Source organism: Ascochyta rabiei, chromosome 12, assembly GCF_004011695.2.
Source record: "Ascochyta rabiei chromosome 12, complete sequence".
Taxonomy (NCBI): Eukaryota; Fungi; Ascomycota; class Dothideomycetes; order Pleosporales; family Didymellaceae; genus Ascochyta; species Ascochyta rabiei.
The window spans coordinates 171101-195233 of NC_082416.1; the positions used below are offsets into that span (position 1 = coordinate 171101).

Here is a 24133-nt window from a genome sequence, read left to right on the forward strand (position 1 = left end):
TAATTGAACAGAGGATAGCAATGTTTGGCCTGAGAGAACTGGCGTGTTGTCTTCTGGAGATACTTTGTGATGTGACCATTTGCCCGTGCATTTATTGTCACCACTCAAGACACTTTCTCATTGAACAGGGTCCATGTTCCACGGATTGTGGATGTCGATCCTGCTGCACACCTTACCAATCATCCCAGGCCGACGACAGCGATTCACGATCACAACTTTGCTAAACGTGAACGCGGCATCACCCACTGCTGCACTTCCGGGCACGTCTCATAGTCAGATGGAAAGAAGGGCGGACCCAAGACCTTCTTCTGTACCTTGTCGGTTGCTGCCTTTGGGAGCTTGCCCGGAGCAATGCGAAGCAGCGACGGCAGCTTGTACCCTGAAAGCCTGTCGCGCAAGTCCCTCCGTACATCCTCGATAGTGATTATGTAATCAGCGTCTCCATAAATTTTGAGGAACGAATCTGTCAGGTCTTCTTCCTGCAGCGCGACAAAGGCCGCAACACGTTGTCCAAATTCCTCATCAGCGACACCGACTACCATAGCTTCAGAAACGTGCGGCAACCCTAGTAGCTCGCGCTCGATGTCCAGGGCCGAGATCTTGCAGTCTCCAGATTTGATGATATCCAAGGATGCCCTACCAACTATGTAATAGTAACCACCTTCTTTGCGCACTATGTCGCCAGTCCGGAAGTATCCATCGTCATCGTGTGCTTTTGCAGTGGCTTCTGGGTCTTGCAAATACTTGGAAAACATATGCTGGTGTTATCAGTGGAAGCCGAACTGCAAAGTCGCACGCAAACCTACCGGAGATTTCACCAATACTTCGCCCTCATCGCCATCTGGCAGCTTGACGTCGATGCCGCTCACAGCCTGACCCACGGAGCCATCAGGGACGTTCTTGTCATCCAGACGGACTTTGAAGATGGCTTCAAACTCTGTTGCACCGTATCTCTGAATTGTCTTCTTCTGCATGAGAGCCGACCAGAAGTCGTTAAACGGCTGTGGTAACGCTGATGTCCCGCAAAGGCACGCACGGAATTGTCGTGCACCAGCTGTTTACTTTGCCAGTTCTTGCGAAGTTAGCTTGGCCAGGGAACGTTGGTAGTGTCGCCGCATCCGCATGTATATGGTTGGAACCCCCGAGAAAAAGTCAGCCGGCGGCTAGGATTGGTTGCGCCATGCTTCCACCGCTCCCACATACAGACCTTGTCGAAACCACCACTACGAAACTCGATACGACTTCCAGACATGAGGAAAGAGAAAAAATCAATTCCGACTCCTGCTGCATGATGGACGGAGAGGACGTGTGGTTTGACATCATCTTCAGCAAGTCTGTAATGGTCCGCGATGGACAGCGCGCAGTCGAAGACAAATGACCTTTGCATAATAGCACCCTTAGGAGGGCCGGTGGTGCCGCTAGTGAAGATGACGACCCCAGGTGCGTTTTCCTCTAGGGCGCGATCTGAGGATATCAAGAGGGCCGAAGGAAACAGCCTTGGTGCGTATGTACATGAGCCAATGGGGACTCCTCGAAAATGCTCGTTACTTGTCGATGTAATCCTTTTCTCCAGCTCACAGCACTTTCTAAGATCCAGTGAGCTGACAAGAGCCAGCGCGGCTTGAGCTTTCTCGACGAAGTATGCTGCCTCCTCTACCGGCAGTGCAGGCATTGTAAGCACAGCTGCTGCACCCATTGCAAGCACCGCCAGCATGGCAACAGTGTACTCGTAGCCACCAGCTGCTACGGTTGCGATATAAACCTCGCCTCTTTGGTTCAACGTCTCGAGAGATGCCGCATCAAGCGTGTTCAACGTCGTCTCCCGCAACGCCAACACGTCCGAGAGCAGTTCCAGGTCAGTTCTCTGATGCTCGGATCGCACATCATCGATTGCAATGTGAGCAGGCGTCCGACTGGCGTACCTCAACAATCGACTGAACAAAGGCTGTCGAACTCAGCAGGGCGATGACATAATTGCGACGAACACTCACGGTATTGGGGAGTACGTTGTGACCACTGTGCTTTGGCACCATAAACGAGCGGTCCTCCCGCCATCCTTGTGTGTGATCAATGTCGAACAGCCACCAGCCTACAGGAAATCTGCACCAACTAGCGTTTTGGAACGTATAAAGTTTGTCATCACATCACGCCGTATGTGGGCATACGGATGTCGAATCGATTTAAAGTTTCGCCCAGTTTAATGGTAAATGTCGGTATCTTGTGACGAAGCTCTCGACGCCGACGGGTTTCCGAACAGCTACCCCGCAGCCATTACTCGCTCCCGGCGCTAGCGGGCGCAGGGCCGCAAACAACACCGTCACCTGTGTGCAATTGACCACATCAACCGTCGTCAATTTTTTCAGAAGCATCAAATTATGCTGCCAACACTCTACTATCTCGGCTGTTACATGACAGCCTTGGTCAAGGGATCGCCAATGTACACGAAGAACTAGCAAACGCTTTTCACTCACAGTGCAGCTACACATATTTGCAATGCACGTGCGAAGAAGCTGGGTAGCATCGCAGATTTCCAAGTCCAAATTCAGGCAATGCTGACTCTACCTGGTACGACTGAGTATCTCCAAAATGCCTTCGTATGTTACTATCGTTATTCCAGCGAACGTCACCAAGTGACACAAGGTTGGACCAAGCAACCTCACGATGCATCTTTGAGAGCGGCCTACGGTTGCAGAATTCCAGAAGAATCAGAAGAACGAATAAGCCGGGACCGGTGAACAGAGGAGATAAGCCCTCTACCAGTTACTGCGGTCCGCAGCTGGGGGTCTGTCCACCGTCTCATCCGCATGGTCCCCGGAAGCACGGAGGAAATTCCAGCCACTTATGTTTTGCGGATTGTGCCAGAGGCCCGAACATGTCCTTTTTGCATTCCTTGGACGGTTTCCATATCAGGAACCATGCACTGTCGCGCTCCTACGCCTGTGCCTCGAGCACACATGCATACAGGACAGAGCGCCTGCATGTGGCGAGCAAACGAGTCCCCTACAACAAGTCTGACGGCTTGCAGACATGCACTAAGGCTGGTATACTGCTCATTGGACTTGTAAAGTTGCACGAGACACCCATGCGCTACGTGGCGCTTACTCTTGTTGAGTCACGATCACAATTCTCTTCATACGGCGCCCACCACCCGGCACGTGTTCTTGGGCGACATGCTCGAATTTCCTGTTGTTCTATCGGTGTTGTGCTGGCAAAACAACGGCCCTCGGCCCAAGCTCACGAACTCCACTTGCGACGTGTCTGTCTGTTGCGCGTCCACCGATGACGCATATTTGCTTACGATGTGGTCCATGTTCTCCAAAGACGGTCACAATGCTCACCGCTACGCAACGGCTGTGCTGTTTTAGATTGTGCAGAATCCACATTTGATTGTGTTGTATTCGTTTCAGATGCTGCTGAAGATAGACGCTTTCCAAGCACCTGGACGGTGGTAAGCACGAAGCGCGACATGTGTGCCTATTGTCCGGGATGTTGGTCAGTACGCGCTCGCTGCGCGATGGGCAACACGGCATCTATGTGTGGTGACGGACAGTAGCTTCGCCTCATTAGTCGCTCTGTCGCTGGCCAATACAATCAGCTGCTTGGCGTGACAGGCCCTGCATTCATATTCCAAACTCTGCCCCAGCATGCCGCGCCGAATCCAATCGATGGACGTCAGCCTAGCCAAGAAGCAGACGGGGCAAACAAAAGGACTATTGCTGCATTGCTTTGTCCTTCCCCGAACTTGCGCAGTGGCCTACGCGGAGGAGACTGTGTGTATCTCAAGTGCCCGTCACTCCGTCCCGTGGCAACGGTCGATGCTCAGTGGGCAGCCGAAATTGATCATGCCCTTGCCCTTTGGATCCAGCCTGGTGGAGACGCAAGTTGAACGATCCCACAGGCGGAAGCACATCGCCCGCATCCGCAACGTTTTGCTCAGGAACGATTGAATCGTAGGGCGGACGGGGAAGACGGGCGCTCGACGTTGAGCGCCGGGTGTGACCCTGGAGCCCCTGTCTGGACGAAGCTTGCACGGGGATGCGGCTTGAGGCCCGGTCATGGCACCGCCATGGCACAGAATTGGAATAGTGACCATCGTTAGCGCGATCGGGCCGTATGCCAAACGTCTCGGTCAACGCGGCCTAGCCGTCACACAGGCTCGACAAAGGGACCTTGCGGTGACAGCTCTCATGATGTTTCTTGCGTGTTTGTTGCCCCTTCACCGCAAGGTCTCATTGTCGAGCCCCCGCAAATCCACGGTATGTGTGACTGTTCTCCCTCTTGGTATATATACTAACGGCGGCAGGCCCCGGATATGTCCATAGTCCTCGTTCTGACAACGCGCAATCTTGACGCTAGTATAGTATATTGTCGTGAATCGTAACAGCATGATCGTCAAATCAGAATCCCCACCTGCCGAGGACGTCAAGTCGTTCCACCTTTCCTTCTTGGACCAGAACGCAGTTCGAGTGTACACCCAAACCTTGTGCATATTTCCAGTGGGTGTCGTCTTCGTCTTTACGTGGAGCAACAACTGATCAGGTCTGTGCAGTTCCCCGATCAGAACCATGCCGAGACCGCCATTCGAGCTCTCGACGATGGGCTACGCCTGACCCTCCAGAAGTTCCCGTTCCTCGCTGGCATCCTCAGTCTCGCTGGTGATGGCTCAGGAAGATTGCAGCTCCAGTATCCTGTTGACGTCACGGATCGTGGCATGACGAAGGGCCTGTTCGCGGCTAAGCAAATCCTCTCAGACGACTTCCCTCACCCTTACGAGACACTCAAAAAGGCCGGCATGCCACCGAGCGCGTTCAAGAGTGCCACGTTTCTGCCAGACGACTTCGCAAACTGGGAAGGGGTTCCCGCTACTGGCGAAGGTCTTTGCGACTTTGAGATCAGCGACGTCCCTGTCATGAGGATTCAGGCATGCTTCATTCCAGGCGGGCTCGTCTTGAGCGTTTACGTCCACCACAGTGTGCTGGACTTTCATGGTATCTCGACCTTTTGGGAATGTTTCGCCGCAAACGTCTCTCATGTCGCACGCACGCGTGGTTCCAGAGATATGGATCTAGGTAACCTCTAGCACTGGCCCCGACTATCATTTGGCTAACCTCATTAGTACCTCTAAGTATAGCCGACTATCAGTCGTCGCTACGCGCGAAGCTCGATAAACGCGTGTCTTGCAACAGAGCACAACGTCTAACAGCAGACTGCTACTGCGACGGTACTTTACAGTACAAGAAGACATTACCAGACAGTACACGGTGCACGCAACGACTCTTTGTCCTGCCCGCAGCTCGCATTCGAGGGTACCGTGAACAACTGCGCCCGCACTTCCCGGAGTCATCGCCTCCTACGCTGTGCAATGTCCTAGCTGCTCTGGTTTGGACGCACGTTACACGCGCAAGAGCAGCACGCTTGGTGGAGCACGGATATGCAGAAACTAATATTGGCATCGCCACCGACCTTCGCATGCGATGGCAGCCTCCGGTTGGTGCAGACTTTACAGGTAACTGCGCCTTGTTCTCCAAAAGCACAGCCGAGATCTCAGATCTGACAGCGGAAGAATGGTGAGTTTGCTTTTGTCCTGCATCTGTCGACCCTTGCACCTCACCTGCATGCCTGCACGATGATCACAGTCTAGCCCTTACGCTATCCCGATATGTCATAGATGCCAAACTGACCAACAATGCAGTGTAACCAACACGACCATTCTTCACGTCATCCGGAAGATCAAAAACACCATAATGAGTGTCAACAACGACTGGATCGACCGGCATTTTGCCTTCTTCAAGGGCCTTGAAGAGATCAAGGACACAGAATGTGCTCTGGCTCTAAAGTTTGGGTCTGACTGCTACATTGTATGTCAAGTAAGCCGAGTAGCTGCGCATAAAGCTGACAGCAACAGACCTCGTGGCTCAATTTCGGTGCCGACTACCGCTGGGGCATTCCCGGCACAGACTTGGCCGAAGACTCCCTCGGAGGCCGACCTGAGTTCATTAGGCGAGCATATGGTCCTGGCGATGGCGGCATGATCTTCCTTCCGAGGAGGAGACATGTTGCCAACGATGCCGAAGCGCCCTTTGAGATCCTGGTCCGCCTTACCGAAGAGGATATGGACCGCGTTTTGGAGGAAGATGGTGGCTTATGCAGCTGGTCTGAAGCTGTCGTTTTATAGGCTCTTTACTCGTCGGCAGACGCGGTTTGACACCGCTGTCCCTGTCGAGTAGTGTGGATGATTGGCCCTGTTGTGGCCCCTTGGGTGCCTGGCGCACCTATGTCGACGATACCCCTACGCTACACGCGTCCTCGAGCATCATTAAACGGATATGGTTATTGGCGTTGCATCGCCACGGTTGGGCTCTAGGGATATCCTGTACAAATAGCTGGTCGGTTTCTGGGCTAACTCTGTTTTCACCTTGATGAGGTTATTGTTGGATCCTGGCGCTCCTTTACGATTGTTCCCTTAATTCCGTAACCGCTCACCTCGGCTACCCGCCAGCGGCCAGCGCTGCTTTCATTTCAATTCATGGCAATTCCTTATCACGTCCAATGTGTATCGGGCGAAATCTTACTGCTACTCACTCACTCCATCTTCGGTAGCGTGAGGAAGCGATCCGATGTTGGTGGACTTTGATTGCCGAGAATTCCCGCCATGCGCGACACCGTTCCCCGCAGCGTGAACGCGCCTCACGAATCTTGTAGCCATGAGCTGCAGTGACAAGTAGATCATCACCAACCGAGGTTTTCCATTCTCGCATGATGATGCGCCTCCACGCTACTCTAGTGAGCCATCCATCCTCATTGCTCACCTCGGTTGTGTTCGTCAAACAGCACGCCCTTGCACGTCGCAACGCTCTGCTCAGCCCAGCTCCAGCGCAAGCGACGTGAACGCCATGGCCGACTTCACCGATCACCTCAAGCCGGCTCACGACGGCACAGCGACTCTGCAGATCGAACGAGATGGCTCTGCAATCGTGGTTGATGAGCTGGCAACGCACTTGCTGTCTCGTGACGGCTTCCTGCAGCGGCAAAAGAAAGTGCTTGGAGTTTTGAGCAACGAAGGACTGTTCCAGAAAGATCAGCAGCTCAATCTATCTCGGCCGGAGCGGTATCATCTAGGGTTGTTGGCACGGGCAAAAGCAATTCAGAGGATTCTTCGCAGGGAAGACTGGGAACATGCGGACTACAGCGTGGTGGCGTACCTGAATGACGAGATGTCGCCGTATTTTCTACACATGTCCATGTTTGGTCAGAAGATTCCTTCTGGTTATGCGACGTGGGCCTCAAGCTGACACCGCCAGTGACTACTGTCAGGGAGCAAGCCTCTGAAGAACAGGAAGCCTACTGGATGCCTAAGAATCTCAACTACGACATCATTGGCTGTTATGCCCAGACTGAGCTTGGGCATGGCAGCCACGTCCGTGGATTGGAGACTACCGCGACATGGGGCCCCAACAGCAAGGAATTTGATATTCATAGCCCCTACCTGACCGCAAGCAAGTAGTGGAACGGGTCCATGGGTCGAGCAGCCACACATGCTGTACGTCATTTTGTGACACCCCAAGGGCAGATGGTCCAGCTAATCACCACACCAGATCGTCGTCGCACAGTTACTTCTGCCTGCCCAGGACAATCCCACCGCCAACACCTCACACGGCCCGCAGACATTCTTGCTGCAGACTCGGGACACAAAAACTCACCAGCCGCGCCCAGGCATAGCCGTAGGTGACATCGGCCCGAAATATGGCTACGCTTCCAAGGACGACGGCTACATGCTCTTTGATCACCATCGCGTCCGGAAATCAGCGAGGTTGTCGCGTTACGCAGAAGTGTCAGACCAAGTTGGGGCTTTTACACGGCGCGGGCATCCGGCTGTGGTCTACGGACCCCTGACCTACGTTCGCGGGCAGATCGTCATGTATGCACGTCTCGTACTCGTGCGCGCCGTAACTGTTGCGGTGCGGCACTGTAGCATTCGTCGCCAATTCTCTGATCGGGATGCCAATTCACATCGTGCCGGAGAGGAAAGTGCTCGACTATCCGACGGTGCAGATCCGCCTCTTACCGTTGCTGGCCACCACCTTCGCCTTGCACTATACTGGGGGGTATCTCCATGAGCTCTATGCCGAGTCACGCTCCATGATTGGGAAAGGTGATTTTGGACCTCTCGCGGAACTGCATAGTGCATCCAGCGGTCTGAAGTCTCTGTGCACGACACTGGCAGCGGATGGCATCGAAACTTGTCTTCGCGCAATGGGCGGCCACGGCTTTGGCGGTGGGAGTGGCCTCGTCGGCTTGAATGCTGACTAGCTTTCGAAGCCCAGTGTGGAAGTTTTTTTTTGTTGCTTCTTCTGATTAACATACATTGCGTTGTGTCTTGAGTGCGTCCTCGATATCAGACAGACTAGCAGACGAACGACATCGTGGACCCTGACAACGCGAATGGGAAGCTCCGCAAGACGCCGCAGTATGCCATGTACCAGCAGCGGAATTTCTGGAAGAGCAACGAGGGGGAAAATCCGCAGTTTGATACGGGTCCGTCTGCATGGCTGTCCCATGCGTTCCCTGCGTTGGTGGGCAGCAAGGAAGCTAACCTGTGCAATAGATCCAGGCCAGCTGGAAGAGCAGGCCAAAGCCAAACTGACGCAAAACGGCTGGTTCTACGCCTCTTCCAACGCGGGACAATCGCACACGCACACGGCCAACCGACAGGCCTTCTACCTGCACCGCATCATTCCGCGCATGCTCGTCGACACGCGAACCTCCCTCTTCGGCCACCATGTCAACGCCCCGATCGGCTTCGCGCCGGTCGGCATCAACAAAATCTACCACCCGGCCGGCGAGCTGCCCGTTGCGCGCGCCGCAGGCGGACTGGTGCTGCCGTAAGCACTGTCGACGGCGGGATCGCAGTGCGCTTCTTCCAACTGTACCTGCCGCACGAGACGTGGCAGCTGGGGTGGCGCCACGATGATATCGCGACGAGCAATTAAGCATTTTACCACAGCATGGGCGCAGATTTAGGACTTAGTGATCCCGTCTTCCAGCAGCGGCTGAAGGAGAGGGTGATCGATCCTGTGACGCAGCCAAACCAGGCCGGTGCGCTGTGGATCGATAACGTCTGGCATGGACGCGCACACACGTGTGAGAAAGCCGTGTGGGCTACAGAGCTGTGGAAAGAGCTGTCAGGCGGGAAACCGTTCCGTCTCAGAGACGTCCAGAGCGTCGAGGATGCAAGGAAATGCGATGCGTCGAGTGTGGATTCGATGGGATCGTTGGGTCGAACCATGCTGGGCGACAGGTAGATGGCGCGGTTGCGAGTCTCGATGCGCTGGAGAAGATTGTGGATGGTGAGTCTTCGTATCTACACAGCACAAGTGCGAAACAGTCACTGACAGTGCGAACAGCCGTTGGCAACAGAACCTACATCGTGTACGACTCGGGCGTGCGCTTCGCCTCTGACGTGTTCAAGGCGCTCGCGCTCGGTGCACAGTTCGTCTTCGTCGGTCGTCTGTGGATCTGGGGCCTGAGCATCATGGGTGAGACGGGCGTGGACCACGTGATACGCGCGCTGCTTGCTGATCTAGATATCCTCATGAACGTCGCCGGCTTCACGTCGTTTGACGAGATCAAGAAGGCGGGCAGGGCGGCGCTGGAGAGCGGGGACAAGAACTACCCGCTGTTGCCGTTTCCGAGCAAGCTGTGAGCTGTACGTGGTGAAGGAGTGAGCATGGGCTGCAGATCTAGTGGAAATGCATGTTGTCGCTGGGCATGGGCGCGTGTGCGTCATGAGTGGTCGTGTGAATCATGAGGAGTGTTGTGAGTCATGAGGAGTGTTGTGAGTCATGAGGAGTGTTGTGAATCATGAGGAGTCGTGTGAATCATCAGGACTCGTGTGAGTCATGAGGAGTCGTGTGAATCATGAGGAGTTGTGTGAATCATGAGTAGTCGTGGCGAGGAGACTTCCCACACGGCATCACCAACATCGAGGAACAAGCTAGGCAAGAGGTGAATCAGAAGGATAGTAAGCTAGGATGGCGACAGAATACGACGCCAGGTATCTTTGATCGTAACTTTGCAGCGTTCTCTTCGTGCCCTCGTCCAACGCACTGCAACAAACATGCCACCCGCAATCATGATAGGGAAGACACTACTTGGGACCGTCTCGTCGTAGCACCTATTTGCTGTTTTCAGGCTTCGTCTGCTCGCCGGTTGGGTTCTTGTCTTCAGACTTGTCGGTCGCCACCGAGGACGGCGACTCGGTGACCTCGGTGGGGTTGGGCCCGGGGGTGCCATCGCGCTGGGCGTCGTCTTTGCTGAACTTGCTGACCTGGGAGTCGAGGTCCTTCTCCTCGTCATCGTTGTCGAACATTCCGTTGTCTGCGCCGTCGGTTTCAATTTCAGTGCCATCGCCTAACAGAATGGTGCGGCCACGCGTACCGGTATTCTGCCCAAACCGGCTGTCAAGGTCCATGTCATGCTCATCGGGGGAATCGTCAATGCGGTGGTGGTTGCCAGGGCCGCGGAACTCGGCTGCATTCATGTATTAGACTCGAGTTACTCTTCAGCCTCTGAGGCGGACGGAGCTGGATCTTCAGACTTGCCGTACTCTGGCGGCGCACATGGACCCTCTCCATTTGCAACCCTCTTGGCAATGTCCTCGTACCACTGCTCCTTGGTGCGGCCCTGGAGCAGACCGATGATGGTGATGGTCATGTTGTCGCAGCCAACGCCGCCCGTGTCGCTGTTGGAGGCCAGGCAGTTGTCCATCATGTTCTCGCAGATGGACGCAAGGTCCTGCTTTGCCACGATTCCGCGCCTTACAAACTCGACGACGGCCTGGGAGGACTGTACGTCCCAGATGCCTGGCGCGGTTAGCACGAGATGCCATCGGGGAGCGGGGAGCGTGGGTGTGGCTTACCGTCGCAGGCGACGACAAGAAACTCGTCGTCGGCGTTGATCTCGTGTATCTCGACGTCGGGGAAGGCAGTGACGATCTGCTGCTCGGGGGGGAGATCGGCGCTCTTCTTGAACTCAAAGTCGCCAATCGCGCGGGACAGGGCGAGGTTGCCGTTGACGCGGCCGAAGTCGACGAAGCCTCCAGCGGCCTGGATGCGTGCCTTCTCGGCTGGCACGTGTCAGCGCTGGTGGGGGGAGGGGGAGTTGGAGGTCATGAGGAGCTGGAGCTAGGGGGCCGACTCACCTTCGTTCTGGGGCTTGTGGTCGAAGGAGAGGGGCTTTGCGCGGCCCTTTACGCCGAGGACGGTGCGCGAGTCACCGGCGTTGGCCTGGGTGTTGTCAGAGGGAGGGCGGTTGCAGGGCCGGGGCGCAGGGCGGGGCTACTCACCACGTAGATCTTGTCGTTTGAGAGAAGGCCGACGGAGGCTGTGCAGCCCGAGACTTCCTCCTCGTATCGTGGATCTGGTGGACACGGGTCAGCGGGGCGGTCAGCAGCCGGGCGGGAGGGTGTCGGACGTACCGCTCAGGATGGCGCGGTCGGTGGCGAGGAAGCCGTCCTGCAGGGCCTTTTTCAAGTCGCCGGCCTTGAAGGCCTCCTGCTTTGCGATGATCTCGTGCAGGTGCTCGCCCGTGTAGATGGCGACCTTGTCGCCGCCGTGGCCGTCGTAGACGCCAAAGTAGGCCAGCCGCTTGTCGGCCTCGGTGGGCTTGCCGCCCTCGACGGCGGCCTGCAGGTCGAGGATGCAGGCGTGGGCGTCCTCCATGCTGATGCGCCAGCCCTGCATCGACGAGGTGCCGAAGATGAACGTCTCGCCATCGCCCGACTCTGAATGCTGTCACGTGTCAGTCGGCGGCGGGAAGGGAAGGGCGCGCATGGGCAGCGCGTGTGCGCAACGGCGGGCGTGGCGGGCTGGACCAGGCGCAGGTTGCAGAGCGCGGTGCGGGGGGCGGGGCGGGACTGGACCGGAGTGCGGGCGCCTACCTTGTCGACGACGGGCTCGGAGAGAGTCTGACCCATGGTGCCTGGTTGCTACGAGCACTTGCGGGCGAAGAGGGGGGACGAGTGGACGTGGTGCAGCGAATCGCGCGTTGCGGTCATGTATTTGCGAGCCGTCACTCGGGGCCTGTGTGGCGTGTGGGTGGAGGGGTCACGGCAAGCGCGAGCGGAGGCGGAGGCAGAGGCTGAGGCTGAGAGGTGTCCAAGTCAGGGGAGGGAGGGGGCGAGGTGGGCAGGAGCGAGGGGCGAGGTGGGCAGGAGCGATGAGGGAGGAGGGAAGAGTGTCTATCGCGCCAAGGAGCAGACAGGTCGTGTTGGTGTTGAGGCGGACTGACAGCCGCAGTTCTCGAGCGCTCCCAGCTAGCGCGGGCCTAAGCTTCGAGACTGCAGTGGGCGAAATGACGGCAGCACATTTTCTGCCCGCCGCCCTGCGCCTGACGACACGGGGGGGCACCGTGGGATGGGACGGAGGCGGCAACAGCTCAACGCTCAACAGGTCAACAGGTCGACAGGTCGACAGCGCGGCCTCGGTCTGCTGCCTGCAGCCTGCAGCCTGCAAAGGCCGCAGCTCGAGCGTGGACAGACTCGTAGCCCGCGTGCCATCGCACAGCGCTGCCAACGGCCAACTGCTAATTGCCAACCCAAATCAACCTCACTTCACTCCACTCGCCTCCAGTTCCAAATCATGACGACGCGCCCGCTACTGCGGCTGACAGTACCGCCTCAGGTCCAGGCATCTCTGCCCCAACGTCTCCTTCCTTGTCTGGCTGCACTCTCTTGGCCGTCTGCAGTAGCGTCAAAGTATCTTCAGGAAAATTTCAGGGGATTTTCAGCATGGTTTCACACTGCCTTCAGAGTTCAGACCATCTCCAAGGCACCCAAACCGTGAAGACGGTAGGGAAAGGAATCCCTTCTCGTCCCTCGTGCGTCGATACCGCCGTCATCGTCTGGTGTCAAAAGGCAGGAACAGCCTGTCAGCCCCACATGCACCCGTCCCACCCGTTCAGAGGCCTGCCTTTCTTGCATCCTCGTCATGGCCGTATTTTCGTGTCGCACCCACCCATCCCACGCGGCCATGGGCAATCGTTTTCTTCCCATGCAGCTTGCTTGGCCCTCGACGTGGCAGGCAGATCTGTGGCAGCACGGCTACTGTCAGATGTCAATGTCAGGTTACTCACCAGGCAAAATCGCTCACTAGCCCAATCACCGCCACAGCACAGCGATGGAGGTCATCGCAGCACGGCAATGAATGTTTTCTTGCTGTCGAAGCTCGGCGTGCAGTGGCTTGCATCCATGTGTGCTCACCTTGAACACGTGACAGGACCGCCGTTGTCTTCACATGCCTCTGCCTCCGCCTCTGCCTCTGTCTCCAGCGACGTCGCACGCAGGCTTATCTGATCATCTTATCAGCGCACGTGAGCTGCAAGTCGAACATCGAACCTCGGCATCTTGACTGGGCTTGCCTAACCCAATCCAGCCACGTCCGGGGCAAGACACACGGGGAAGCGCAGAGCAGCACGTCCGGCTCCGGAGACATCGTGGAGAACGCCGACGCGCGCTTTACCGCAAAAGCACGCGTCTCCCGAATACACGCGCTTTCTCGGCGCTTTTCTGTCCCCCAAACCAAAAGCCATGGGCTAAAGGACCTCGGTGATTGCTAGCGCGCTCCCAGCGAGATCAGCTGCCGAGGGATCTCGAACGTCTTGTCGTAATGCATACAAAGATCCGCTCTGCTACACTTCGCCCACCTCCCGTCCACCACCACATTCCACAGCCATCACCATGTCGCCAACACCAGACTGGGTCAAGCAGTTGAAGCCTTCGGGCGCTCAGGGCCACGAGCTCCTCGCCGCAGAGCGTGCCAATTCCAACATTCCCGTCCAGAAGCTGGAGGAGCTGCTCCACACCAAAGAAGTCATCCAGAGGCGGAACAAGATCACCGAGCTGCTCAAGTCGGAGCCCGTCTTCGACAAGTCACAAAACTACTTCATGGGCCGGACCGACCGATTCGAACGAGCGCTCGCAAGGGAGAAGAGGTTGAGGATCCTCAAGAAACAGCACAACTGGTCCTTTGAGGATTTCAGAGCTGCCACAGAGCTCGTCGGCGAGCCCGGTCCTTACGGGCTCCACGATAGCATGTTCATGGTAGGCTGCATGCTCTGGATAGACCAGCATCACGCTAACCGCCCAGGTCACACTTGCTGGTCAAGGCACACCCGAGCAGCAGGAGAAGTGGCTGACCAAGGCCGAGAAGTATGAGATCATTGGATGCTATGCCCAGACCGAGCTCGGTCACGGCTCCAACGTCCGTGGACTCGAGACGACCGCCACGTGGAACGAGGACGACAAGACCTTCACCCTCCACTCACCGCACCTGACATCCAGCAAATGGTGGATCGGCTCCCTCGGGCGCACCGCCAACCACGCCGTCGTCATGGCCCAGCTCATCATCAAGGGCAAGTCCTACGGCCCCACCCCGTTCTGCGTCCAGATCCGTGACCTGAAGACCCACGAGCCACTCGAGAACATCCACGTCGGTGACATCGGGCCCAAGTTCGGTTACAACACCATGGACAACGGCTTCCTCCTCTTCAACCACGTCAAGGTGCCACACATCAGCATGCTTGCCAAGTACACACACGTCGACCCCAACACCAACAAGTTTGGCCGCCGCGGTGCCCCGACGCTTGTGTATGGAACACTCACGTGGGTCCGTTCGACCATCGTCATGCAAGCCGGAAGCGTTCTCGCGCGCGGCGTGACCATCGCTACCCGCTACTGCGCTGTTCGACGCCAGTTTCAGGACCGCGACGCTCCCGCTGGCGAGGCCGAGACACCGGTGCTCAACTACACCATGGTCCAGATCCGTCTGCTTCCGCTCATTGCTGCTACTTTTGCTCTCCACTTCACTGGAAAGTCGATGATGGACATGTACCAGGCCAACCAAGCCAGGATGAGCCAGGTCAAGGACCAGGGCGACGCCAAGCGTGGTGCTGGGCCCGAGGAGACCGAGTCTGGCAGCGACTTGATGGCTGACCTGCACGCCTCGTCGTGCGCGTTGAAGTCGCTGAGCAGCTCCATCGCCGCCGAGGGTCTCGAGGTCTGCCGTCGGGCGTGTGGTGGACACGGATACTCGAGCTTCAGGTAAGTTTGCTCTGACGTCTGTTCACACGGCGGAAAGCTAACCGATTCCAGCGGCATCGGCCCGTGGTACTCTGACTACCTCCCTACGACCACGTGGGAGGGCGACAACTACATGCTTACCCAGCAGGTAGCGCGCTACCTGCTCAAGTCTGCGCGCTCCGTCCTCAAGGGCGAACGCCCCACCAACGACACGACCAAGATTCTGTCCGAGTTCCAGTCGCGCCGCGAGATTGGATGTGCGTTTGACGTGATTGGGTCGGACAAGGATCTTGTGGACGCGTTTGCATGGCGTGTGTCGTTCCTCACGTTTGAAGCGTCCAAGCACCGCGACACGGAGAAGAAGCCGTGGAACGACCTGCTGGTGGACTTCTATCGGCTGTCCAAGGCGCACGCGCAGTACATGGTCGTCAAGAACAACCTGTCGGCGGTGCAGGCGATTGCCAGCAGCAGCCAAGCCAACAACGAGACGGTGGACGTTCTGATGAAGCTGTTCCGCCTCTTCGCACTGCACACACTGGAGCAGGAGGGCAGCGAGTTCTACGTCAGTGGCGCGTGCAGCAAGCACCAGATCATGCTTGCCCGGACCAACGCGGTGATGAAGCTGCTCAAGGACATCAGGCCGCACGCCGTCCGTCTGGTGGACGCGTGGGGCTTTGACGACTGGGTGCTCGACAGCAGTCTGGGCCGCGCGGATGGCAAGGTCTATGAAGACATGTTCTACCGCGCCAGCGAGCTGAACCCGCTGAACAACATCACCGTCGATCCGTACCCGGAGAGCGGTGTTTTGTTCAAGAGGATTGAAAAGTCCAAGTTGTAGGGGTGCGATGACAAGGCGGGTTGGAGTCTGGGTACTGGATAGAGAAAGAGGACCGTTGGTTCCCACTCGTAGAAGTGGCTCAAGCCTCTGAGTGGTAGAAGAAGTGTAAAATAAAAATGGCTCATTCGAAGCGCTGGTACCGTTCTGCATCACCTGGAAGCTCTGGTCAAGGGCTGCTCTGTTGGAGCTTTGTGAGGTGATCCAGTCGAATATGCAAGACGGTAGGGCTGAGAGCTTGCAGATGACCTAGGCGGCCCGTGCGAGAGCGCAACAGGCTAAGTACGAAGTAGGCAAGCAGGCAACCACGACGGATCCACGGTCGCGTCCACGGTCGCGCAACAAGCCGCCCCAGTCTTTGGCCCACGACTGCGCGACATGCTATGAGAGCGTACTCTACGTGTGTCCAAGTCGCCCACATCCTCTGCCTACCCCCCTCCGCTCTCACAACCCACACGTAGCCCACGTCGCCCACCATGTCCGTGATCCTCTGCACAGGTGCGTCGCTCCCCCACACCTCCTCTGCACACAGCTGACCACGGCAGCGGGCTACGACCACACCATCCGGTAGGGCCCTCGCGCGCTCTCTCTGCTTTCTGGCTTTCTGGCTCTCTGGCTCTCTGGCTTTCTGGCTAACCAGCCCCCCCAGCTTCTGGGAAGCGCTGTCGGGCATCTGCTCGCGTACCATCCCCCACCCAGACTCGCAAGTGAACCGCCTGTGCATCTCGCCCGACAAACGCTACCTCGCCGCCGCCGGCCACCACACGGTGAAGCTGTACGACATCAAATCGACCAACCCCAACGCCATCCTCACCTTCGACGGCCACACGAGCAACATCACCGGCGTCGCGTTCCACTGCGAGTCCAAGTGGCTGGTGACGAGCAGCGAGGACGGCACGGTCAAGATCTGGGACACGCGCAGTGGCAATGTGCAGCGCAACTACACACACGGCGTCCCCGTCAATGATGTCGTCATCCATCCCAACCAGGGCGAGCTGATCAGCTGCGATCGAGGGGGGAACGTGAGGATCTGGGATCTGGGGGAGAACAAGTGTAGCCATCAGCTCATTCCCGAGGACGACGTGAGTGTCGCGAGCGTCACGGTGGCGAGCGACGGGAGCATGGTCTGTGCGGGCAACAACGCCGTGAGTCCTGCCTTTCCCCGCCTTCTCCCCGGTCACCAAGCTGAGGGGCGGGCGGCCTGCTGCACTGCGCTGTGCTGTGCTGACTGCCCAGGGCAACGTCTATGTCTGGAAAATGGTGATGCGCGGCGACCTCACCTCCATCATCCCCGTCTGCAAGTTCCTCGCCCACCACACCTACATCACCCGCGTCCTGCTCTCCCCCGACGTGCGCCACCTCGCCACCTGCTCCGCCGACCACACCAGCCGCATCTGGTCCGTCGACCTCTCCTCCCCCCACAACGTCCAGCCCGGCGACGCCCTCCCCAGCGCCGCCGAGCGCGACCCGGCCGCCTTCCCGCTCGAGACCACGCTGCACGGCCACCAGAGGTGGGTCTGGGACTGCGCCTTCAGCGCCGATAGCGCCTATCTCGTCACCGCCTGCAGCGATCACTACGCCCGCCTGTGGGAGCTGGGCAGCCAGAGCATCATCAGGCAGTACAATGGACACCACCGAGGCGCGGTCTGTGTCGCGCTGAACGACACCGCCGTGGGCAACTAGGACGCCACGGATGCCCCGCTCAGAGCAACCAGCAGATCTGGAGAGTAGAGGGAGACGGGCGATGATTGGGTCTTTTATGCATCAGCGCGGCGTTGGTGTGGCGTTCTCTCCGTCCGTCCGTCCGTCCGTCGTGGACGTAGAAATAGGCTTTTGGCCTGTTTTCCACTTCACAAAGTGTAGCTAAACACAGCACGAGGTCCTGCATTACGTTTGAACAGAAGCTTAACAATTCATTCAGATAAATAGTAGAATGCTAGCTCCTACACACTGTATGCATCTTCTCCTAATCTATTTATTATGTGTAGATGGATATAGTACAAGGTTCTATATAAGGTTTATATAGAAGGTTAGTAAAACAATCAGACAAACAGTAGAGTAGCGACAACAGACTATAACGGATCAACCTAAGGCTTAGGAGCTCCTGGTAGGCAGGAGTCCTAACAGCGCCGGTATGTGGCAACGTCTACCTCTAACCTGGTATTGGCAAAAGAAGTACTGTTCTGAAGACAGGCCTTGCTATCTAAGTAAGCATTGTTTCCTTTTAGATGCCTGGCATAGTAGGCAGAGCTGTGTCCTGACGATTTAGGTACTCTTTCCTCCTCTCTTATCTGCTAATCTATCCACTACTCTAGAATTTAACAGAAAAGGAGAATAAAGCCAGGCTTCACATAACATATATCTTCTTTTACCTTTTTTTTAAGGCACTTAGGTACTAGTCTCTTCTTCTCTACTCTCCTATTAATCTGTTTACTACCCAACACACTAAACCACAACAGCCTCCCCTACCCATCACTGCTGCGATAACCACTCTTCCTGCAAGCTGCGCACCTGCGTCTACGCTCTTACGTGCTTCGCTGTTACTGCCTGCTGCAATACTGCAGTAGCAGTGTTATTAAGCTGGCAGCAGTAGACTAGTACTCCAGGAGGTTGTGGATACGCGGGACGCGCAATGCCCCGCCTAACCTAAGGTCATCTTATTGTATGCTATGCCATGCCATGCACTACGTTAATCCTCGTTCACAGAGCCTTGCGTGAGGCTGTGCGCTCCCTGCGGAATGCGTGGGTCTCGCGCTGCTGGCTGGCGAGTTCGGCTGCCCTGGACTGCGCGGCTTGGGATCCTGGAGCATGGGCTCGACAGGTTGGTTGACTGGGTTGGGGGTAACGTGCTGGACGCGCGGTGAGTTGGTGTTTAGTATCTTTGGAGACCGTGTGGGAGGGTTGGTGGGAGGGAAGTGGAGTTGCTCTTATACTTTTCACTGTTTATCTAGGCGCAGAGACTTCCATGGTTTCAGTATCTGATGCAATGGCAATGCTTCCTCGTCTGTCGATATGATTAGCCTGACAGCGTCACTGCACCTTTTTGATGCGATTAGGTAGACTGGTAGTATAAAGTTTAACGCAAACTTGCGTGCTACCACATATCGCCAGCACTGAGACTAAAGGCGAGAGTACTCACACTGTATACGTCGCTGTTTTACCTATCCTAACGTAATTGTCTTAGGAGAGCGATGCGCAGTGCTGTTCCATTTAGTAACCAGCAAAGAAGGATGTTGAGTAAAAAGGGAAGACGGGACGATTTAGCGATCAATAAAAAATCAAACCCGTAAGATATTGCCCGCGCATCATCTAGGCTAGAGCTCCTTCAGCATCTAGACACAGTACTTTGTTTGTTTTGCAAGACTTGCTGGGGCTACTCAGTGTAGAGGGCTGCAGGTAGATTTGCGCGTTGACTGCATGCTTGTCGAGCTGCTTAATCTATTGTACTATGTATGCATAATGGATTTGCAAGACTTTCACTCTCAAAGTTGTAGGCTTGAGTTGGAGACAGTGTTTCTTTAATAGCGATGAATTAAAATCACCCAGCTTCCGCAGCTACGACCGATGGTTAGTATCTGCTATCTTGTGCATTTTTAATATCTATTACAAGTCAAAATGCAGTAGAGGAAGATAGAGTGCCAAGCAGTTTGGTGCCTGATACGTACATCTCTCCAATAACTCGCCTCTTCACTCACCATTTCGTCTCTTCTACTCACGACATCACCTCTGGCGTCAACATTTACGATGCCCCAACCTCGACAAGCAATGTCCGGAATAGACTCTGTATCAGACTACATATCTGAGGCCGCCCAAGAGCACATCAACATCGACTTAATGTAAGTCACCATGCGTCTCTGTTAGGTAGCGCACAGGTTTGCTAACCTGCTCAGCACACTCACGAACCAGATCGAGTCGCCGCTCCTACTTCTCCCAGCTGAGTTGCGCAACAGCATCTATACCCTTTTCTGCGACACAGTTGCTGTAAAAAAGAACAGTCGACCGCCAGTATTTCACATCACTGGGAGTGGAGCCGCTCTACAGCATACTTGCCGACAGATTCGCAGCGAAGCATCGCTTTGCGCCAAAACTCCTACCCAACTCTGCATGCTACGTTACGCCTACCCGGGTCTAATTGAGACCAAGCGGTGTGTTGCACTGCAGACGATTGAAATGGACGACTGGTTATGATCTATAATCAAGTATACAGCAGTACGAGACCATGCTTCAACCAGGCTCAGGTGGCACTGGGCCGACCAAGGAATGGTCCTGGCTACATTCCCGAACGTTCAGCGTGTGGTGTTACTGGAAAGTCTTGTGTCTGCCTATGGAGATCAGAGGACATCACTGGAATTCTTGAAAACAGTGTTTGGGAAGCCAGAGCTAGAAGTAGTCTTTCGTTGAGATAGCAAATACCATTTAACGTCAGAAGTATATGCAAAGAATAGTGGACAGTTTCAGCTGGAAGAATTGTTACCAATGCCTCACGCCATACCGACGCTTCTAATCAATTGACTTACCACTCGGCCTCACCACCATGTCCAACCTTCCAAAGTCTTTGGAACTCCTGTCAGATTTCTTCCTCAGGTGTGATTGATGTCGAGTCTACGCACCTCAATGCTAGCAAACAAATCTTGAATGATTGACCCACCGTACTGACCCTGACTCCTGAGACGCGCACCAAGATCTACGTTTCCGTTCGAAACTCTCTCATGACAAGCATCGAATGCAAGAGGCCAGATCGTCGGCGTTGTCAGGCCAATAACAACACAAAGCTGAGATGCAAATGCTAGATACCAGACCAGTGGGAATACTGGGACCTACACTGTTTGTGTACACAGTCAGATGACTCTAGGTATACATAGCTTTATCAGCCTTAGATATTCGATCGCTCAATTAATACAGTTCTGCCATATCTCACCATCCAGCATACACGGTACTCTGCTTGCTCCTGCATTGTATTTCCAGATGCATGCCCGAGTCATCAGCGCAAGAGATTGCGAACAAAGTGAAAAGACATGGTGCACTACACCATCTTCGTATCAAATTAGATGAATCGTAAGAGTGAAGGTGGACCTGTGCACGTCATGCTGAACGCTGCCACCTGCCCCCCATTTATATCTCATCCATTTCCAACTTCAACACCTCTTCACTCTAAACCCGCATCTCCACCCAAAATTGTGTCTACAGACACCCAAATCACCCACCATCATGCAAAAACCCAAGCTGTCTCCCCGAGACAGGACGTAAGTTTTATGTGTGCTTGAAAAAACAGGTGCATTCACTGGCTTGATCCAGCACCCGCAAGAACCAGCACGACTCACCACTGATACTTCTCCCGGCTGAGCTACGCAACAATATCTATTCGATCATCTCCGGTGGCAATTATATCGAGGTGAAGCAATTATCACGAAGCAGTTGGGTCATCAAAGACATCACCCCACCCCGCTTGACCTGCCGCCAGATCAACCACGAAGCGCGCATATTCGCCCAAAACTCCACAACTCTTATCCTATGGAGACCCATGAAAGAGTCTGACCTGGCGTCACTGTCTACATGGCCCAAATGTTAGTCCATCGTTACCTTCGAGATCAAGTATTTCATCAATGTGCTGCATCACTCCGTAGCGGGTGCCGCGCACATGCCGAGTATGGATTCGAGGATGGCGTTCATGCAAGAAATTCACAGCGCGTTGACGGGCCTTCTCCGAGTTGTGGTTTGGCCAGACAACGACTTTGATACGTTTGAGACGTGGCTGCCAGAACATTTAAGGAGGCAATTAGAAATGCCGGAGTTGGAGATTGTTTTCGGCTGATATCACCAGGCTTAGGATTAGCTTTGGAAGCATTGAAGGTGGATTTGATGATGGGGATGTTAGATCATTCGATCTTCTCGTTACATCGTCTCGTGTGGTCGCATATTCGCTGGTAGATGTACTAACAGCAATCTACTGACAGACGAATCTGTTGAATGAAACTGGAAAGATTGGTCTTGGGCAAATACTATGTAGGCATAAACGTCGTGTTTGCATGTTAGCTAGCATTCATAACCTTGCTTTTCACCCTAACATGGTCTACTTCACCCCATTTCCTAGACGCTTATGCGACTCAACTTTGCAAGGTAGCTACTTTCTTCAACATCAAGTACAGTATGGGGAGGAGACGAGATTAGGCTGGCTGATTTTGTGCGGTATCGATGGGGTAGACCAACGTCAGGTCCCAAAACCGAACGTCCAGCGTTGAATTTCAGTCTGACTCCTGTGTTGGCATATAGGACTACTGTCATACTTCCGTACAACAGCAATGTAAATGCTTTTCTTCTTGTTCTACCACGCAAGTACTGCAGCATTCCCAATCAATTCGTATTTCTTTTTTCTATTTCTGTCTACTTGTAGATCCATGATATGTAGACAGCTTTACTCGTGATCATGTTCGGCTATAATAACAATCGTTACTGGTGCCTTGTGAGAGTGACGGTGAAGTGAGCTGCCAAGCCGCCGCCGCCGCTTATGCAGTGTTTTAAAACCTGTAGCAACACCAGCCTTACTTTTACACGTTTAATCACCACCTCGCAGGTCACACCCAGCTCACGCTTTAGGAGATCATGGGAGGAAACAATACCGATCTTGCAACATACGACTGCGATGAGATGTAATTAGTTACTACCATTATTAATCGATAACAGCAGACTAACATTTGTTTAAGCACCATGCTCAACCAGACAGCCTCGCCACTGCTTCGACTTCCGCTAGAGCTGCGTAACAACATCAACGAATTTGTCTTCTCCACGGCTACGCTTTGGCTTCGAGTTTCATGCTCACACGGCGTGAGACATACTCAGGAAAAGCCAAGCCGTTGCCTCTGTCTCAGAAATGCAGGCCATGGTTTGACTCAAACTTGTCGTCAGTTGCGCCGGGAAGCTGCATGCGATGGGCCGCAACATCTCACGACTCTGGTCTTACCGCTCTACGTTGAACTCTCTGTTCTGATTCACATCTTAGGTCGTCGCAAGTGCGAAAGTGTGCAGAAGATTGAGGTGCACGATAAAATGGCAAGAAGACTGCGGGGTCTCATGTTTGGGGTGTATCTCGGACATCGCGTCAATCTCTGGAAAGACGGAGAGCTGGCAGGGAAGGTGTTCTGTTCGTTGAGAAGCGTCACCGTCGAGGGTGTTTGGAAAAAAAATGTACAGAAGACGAGAACTGCGATTAGGGCCTGTTTTGGGAGGGAGGACCTAGTGCTTAAATTTTGCTAGGTTCTAATGCTGAGCAAAACTAGAGACTAACAGAAGAACAGTCTATAACATTTGCAAGTCTATAGGTGAAATCCCTCTAGACGTATGACTGATTTTGGAAGCTTATAATACTGAACTCAGTAAAGTCCATTTGAAACAATGGCTTTTTCAGATACAGGACTCCCAGCAACGTAACAGGTGACGAGTTGTAGTTACAGGTGGTGTCCCCGTTTACGAAATTGAGTAGCAGTGAGACTAAAACTCTTCCCGCTCCTACCTCTCTATAGGCTATTCAGTTCCCTGTGGAATATCTGCCTCTCTGTCGAGGTGAAGATGAAGATGAAGGTGAAGGTGAAGGACTCTCCCAACTACTGCCGCCTAGCCGCCTTCCGCATTGCAGCTAGCTCTCGAACCTCCTAATGTTTACAAATCCCTTCGCTGCGTGCAAACTCACACAACCTATCTGCTGCTTAATACACCCCTTCAGCATCCTACCACCGCCATGGACGAGCTGGGCAAGAACACTACGTAAGGTCTTCAAGACTCCAAGTCAGTCGCCGCTCTCACTAGCCAATTCTGAGTTCATACTGATTGAAACAGCACTAAGCGAAACAGAAGGAGTCATCGCTATTCCGCCTGCCGCCAGAGCTCCGCAATGAAATCTACGCCTACGCGTTCGACTCCGTCACCATCAACAAACTTCCTATAGTTGTGGAAGACTGATCCGCCGTAAAGCTTGAGTTAGAAGAAAGCCGCCATCCTGTGGCAGTACTCATGAGTGAAGATGGAGGGGCACTATCCCTCGTCTGTCGCCAGCTGCGCCAGGAAGTCTTTTCGTTCCGTGGCACGAATCTTCATCTCAAGATAGACGACGATCCTTGCTTAATCTGCATCGCCAAAGCATTGAGACGTGTGAAAGTTCGCCCTATCCTGTCGATGACACTTGGATACTTGCCAAAGCCCTTACTTCTGAAAGCTGATATTAAAGATGC

General features: G+C 54.8%; 12 protein-coding genes across 12 annotated transcripts, besides 7 other annotated features; 8 read left to right on the plus strand and 4 right to left on the minus strand.

Annotated features, from left to right (window-relative positions):
* Window positions 1-209: 209 nt before the first annotated feature.
* EKO05_0007152 (uncharacterized protein) lies at window positions 210-974 on the minus strand (the record flags this gene model as incomplete). The annotated part of the gene is made up of 2 exons (XM_059636973.1): window positions 210-758; window positions 807-974. The coding sequence occupies 2 exons, from the start codon at window positions 972-974 to the stop codon at window positions 210-212; spliced, it is 717 nt and encodes a 238-aa protein (XP_059492956.1).
* Window positions 975-1081: 107 nt separating this feature from the next.
* On the minus strand, window positions 1082-2033 carry EKO05_0007153 (uncharacterized protein; the record flags this gene model as incomplete). The annotated part of the gene is made up of 2 exons (XM_038944515.2): window positions 1082-1945; window positions 1992-2033. 2 exons carry the CDS (start codon window positions 2031-2033, stop codon window positions 1082-1084), a joined length of 906 nt encoding a protein of 301 aa, XP_038792385.2.
* A 2352-nt stretch (window positions 2034-4385) lies between these two features.
* On the plus strand, window positions 4386-6175 carry EKO05_0007154 (uncharacterized protein; the record flags this gene model as incomplete). Its single annotated transcript, XM_038944533.1, has 5 exons — window positions 4386-4496; window positions 4550-5069; window positions 5117-5567; window positions 5693-5858; window positions 5906-6175. The coding sequence occupies 5 exons, from the start codon at window positions 4386-4388 to the stop codon at window positions 6173-6175; spliced, it is 1518 nt and encodes a 505-aa protein (XP_038792384.1).
* A 718-nt stretch (window positions 6176-6893) lies between these two features.
* EKO05_0007155 (Acyl-CoA oxidase) lies at window positions 6894-7504 on the plus strand (the record flags this gene model as incomplete). The annotated part of the gene is made up of 2 exons (XM_059636974.1): window positions 6894-7248; window positions 7302-7504. The coding sequence occupies 2 exons, from the start codon at window positions 6894-6896 to the stop codon at window positions 7502-7504; spliced, it is 558 nt and encodes a 185-aa protein (XP_059492957.1).
* A 970-nt stretch (window positions 7505-8474) lies between these two features.
* Window positions 8475-8886, plus strand: EKO05_0007156 (uncharacterized protein; the record flags this gene model as incomplete). Its single annotated transcript, XM_059636975.1, has 2 exons — window positions 8475-8535; window positions 8606-8886. The coding sequence occupies 2 exons, from the start codon at window positions 8475-8477 to the stop codon at window positions 8884-8886; spliced, it is 342 nt and encodes a 113-aa protein (XP_059492958.1).
* A 352-nt stretch (window positions 8887-9238) lies between these two features.
* On the plus strand, window positions 9239-9703 carry EKO05_0007157 (uncharacterized protein; the record flags this gene model as incomplete). The annotated part of the gene is made up of 2 exons (XM_059636976.1): window positions 9239-9347; window positions 9405-9703. 2 exons carry the CDS (start codon window positions 9239-9241, stop codon window positions 9701-9703), a joined length of 408 nt encoding a protein of 135 aa, XP_059492959.1.
* A 471-nt stretch (window positions 9704-10174) lies between these two features.
* On the minus strand, window positions 10175-10540 carry EKO05_0007158 (Protein-serine/threonine phosphatase; the record flags this gene model as incomplete). Its single annotated transcript, XM_038947608.1, has 1 exon — window positions 10175-10540. One exon carries the CDS (start codon window positions 10538-10540, stop codon window positions 10175-10177), a length of 366 nt encoding a protein of 121 aa, XP_038792382.1.
* A 14-nt stretch (window positions 10541-10554) lies between these two features.
* On the minus strand, window positions 10555-11974 carry EKO05_0007159 (Protein-serine/threonine phosphatase; the record flags this gene model as incomplete). Its single annotated transcript, XM_038944498.1, has 6 exons — window positions 10555-10862; window positions 10919-11125; window positions 11201-11285; window positions 11345-11418; window positions 11477-11789; window positions 11939-11974. 6 exons carry the CDS (start codon window positions 11972-11974, stop codon window positions 10555-10557), a joined length of 1023 nt encoding a protein of 340 aa, XP_038792381.1.
* Window positions 11144-11183: a tandem repeat.
* Window positions 11975-12094: 120 nt separating the features above from the next.
* Window positions 12095-12149: a tandem repeat.
* A 325-nt stretch (window positions 12150-12474) lies between these two features.
* Window positions 12475-12511: a tandem repeat.
* Window positions 12512-13735: 1224 nt separating this feature from the next.
* On the plus strand, window positions 13736-15914 carry EKO05_0007160 (Acyl-CoA oxidase; the record flags this gene model as incomplete). The annotated part of the gene is made up of 3 exons (XM_038944532.1): window positions 13736-14098; window positions 14145-15097; window positions 15149-15914. The coding sequence occupies 3 exons, from the start codon at window positions 13736-13738 to the stop codon at window positions 15912-15914; spliced, it is 2082 nt and encodes a 693-aa protein (XP_038792380.1).
* Window positions 15915-16387: 473 nt separating this feature from the next.
* Window positions 16388-17594, plus strand: EKO05_0007161 (TOR complex subunit lst8; the record flags this gene model as incomplete). Its single annotated transcript, XM_038944534.1, has 4 exons — window positions 16388-16409; window positions 16457-16478; window positions 16561-17056; window positions 17148-17594. 4 exons carry the CDS (start codon window positions 16388-16390, stop codon window positions 17592-17594), a joined length of 987 nt encoding a protein of 328 aa, XP_038792379.1.
* Window positions 16503-16545: a tandem repeat.
* A 108-nt stretch (window positions 17595-17702) lies between the features above and the next one.
* Window positions 17703-17724: a tandem repeat.
* A 318-nt stretch (window positions 17725-18042) lies between these two features.
* Window positions 18043-18170: a dispersed repeat.
* Window positions 18171-19655: 1485 nt separating this feature from the next.
* On the plus strand, window positions 19656-20099 carry EKO05_0007162 (uncharacterized protein; the record flags this gene model as incomplete). The annotated part of the gene is made up of 2 exons (XM_038944538.1): window positions 19656-19747; window positions 19802-20099. 2 exons carry the CDS (start codon window positions 19656-19658, stop codon window positions 20097-20099), a joined length of 390 nt encoding a protein of 129 aa, XP_038792378.1.
* A 2412-nt stretch (window positions 20100-22511) lies between these two features.
* On the plus strand, window positions 22512-23162 carry EKO05_0007163 (uncharacterized protein; the record flags this gene model as incomplete). The annotated part of the gene is made up of 2 exons (XM_059636977.1): window positions 22512-22558; window positions 22613-23162. The coding sequence occupies 2 exons, from the start codon at window positions 22512-22514 to the stop codon at window positions 23160-23162; spliced, it is 597 nt and encodes a 198-aa protein (XP_059492960.1).
* A 304-nt stretch (window positions 23163-23466) lies between these two features.
* Window positions 23467-23499: a tandem repeat.
* The last annotated feature ends 634 nt before the right edge of the window (window positions 23500-24133 follow it).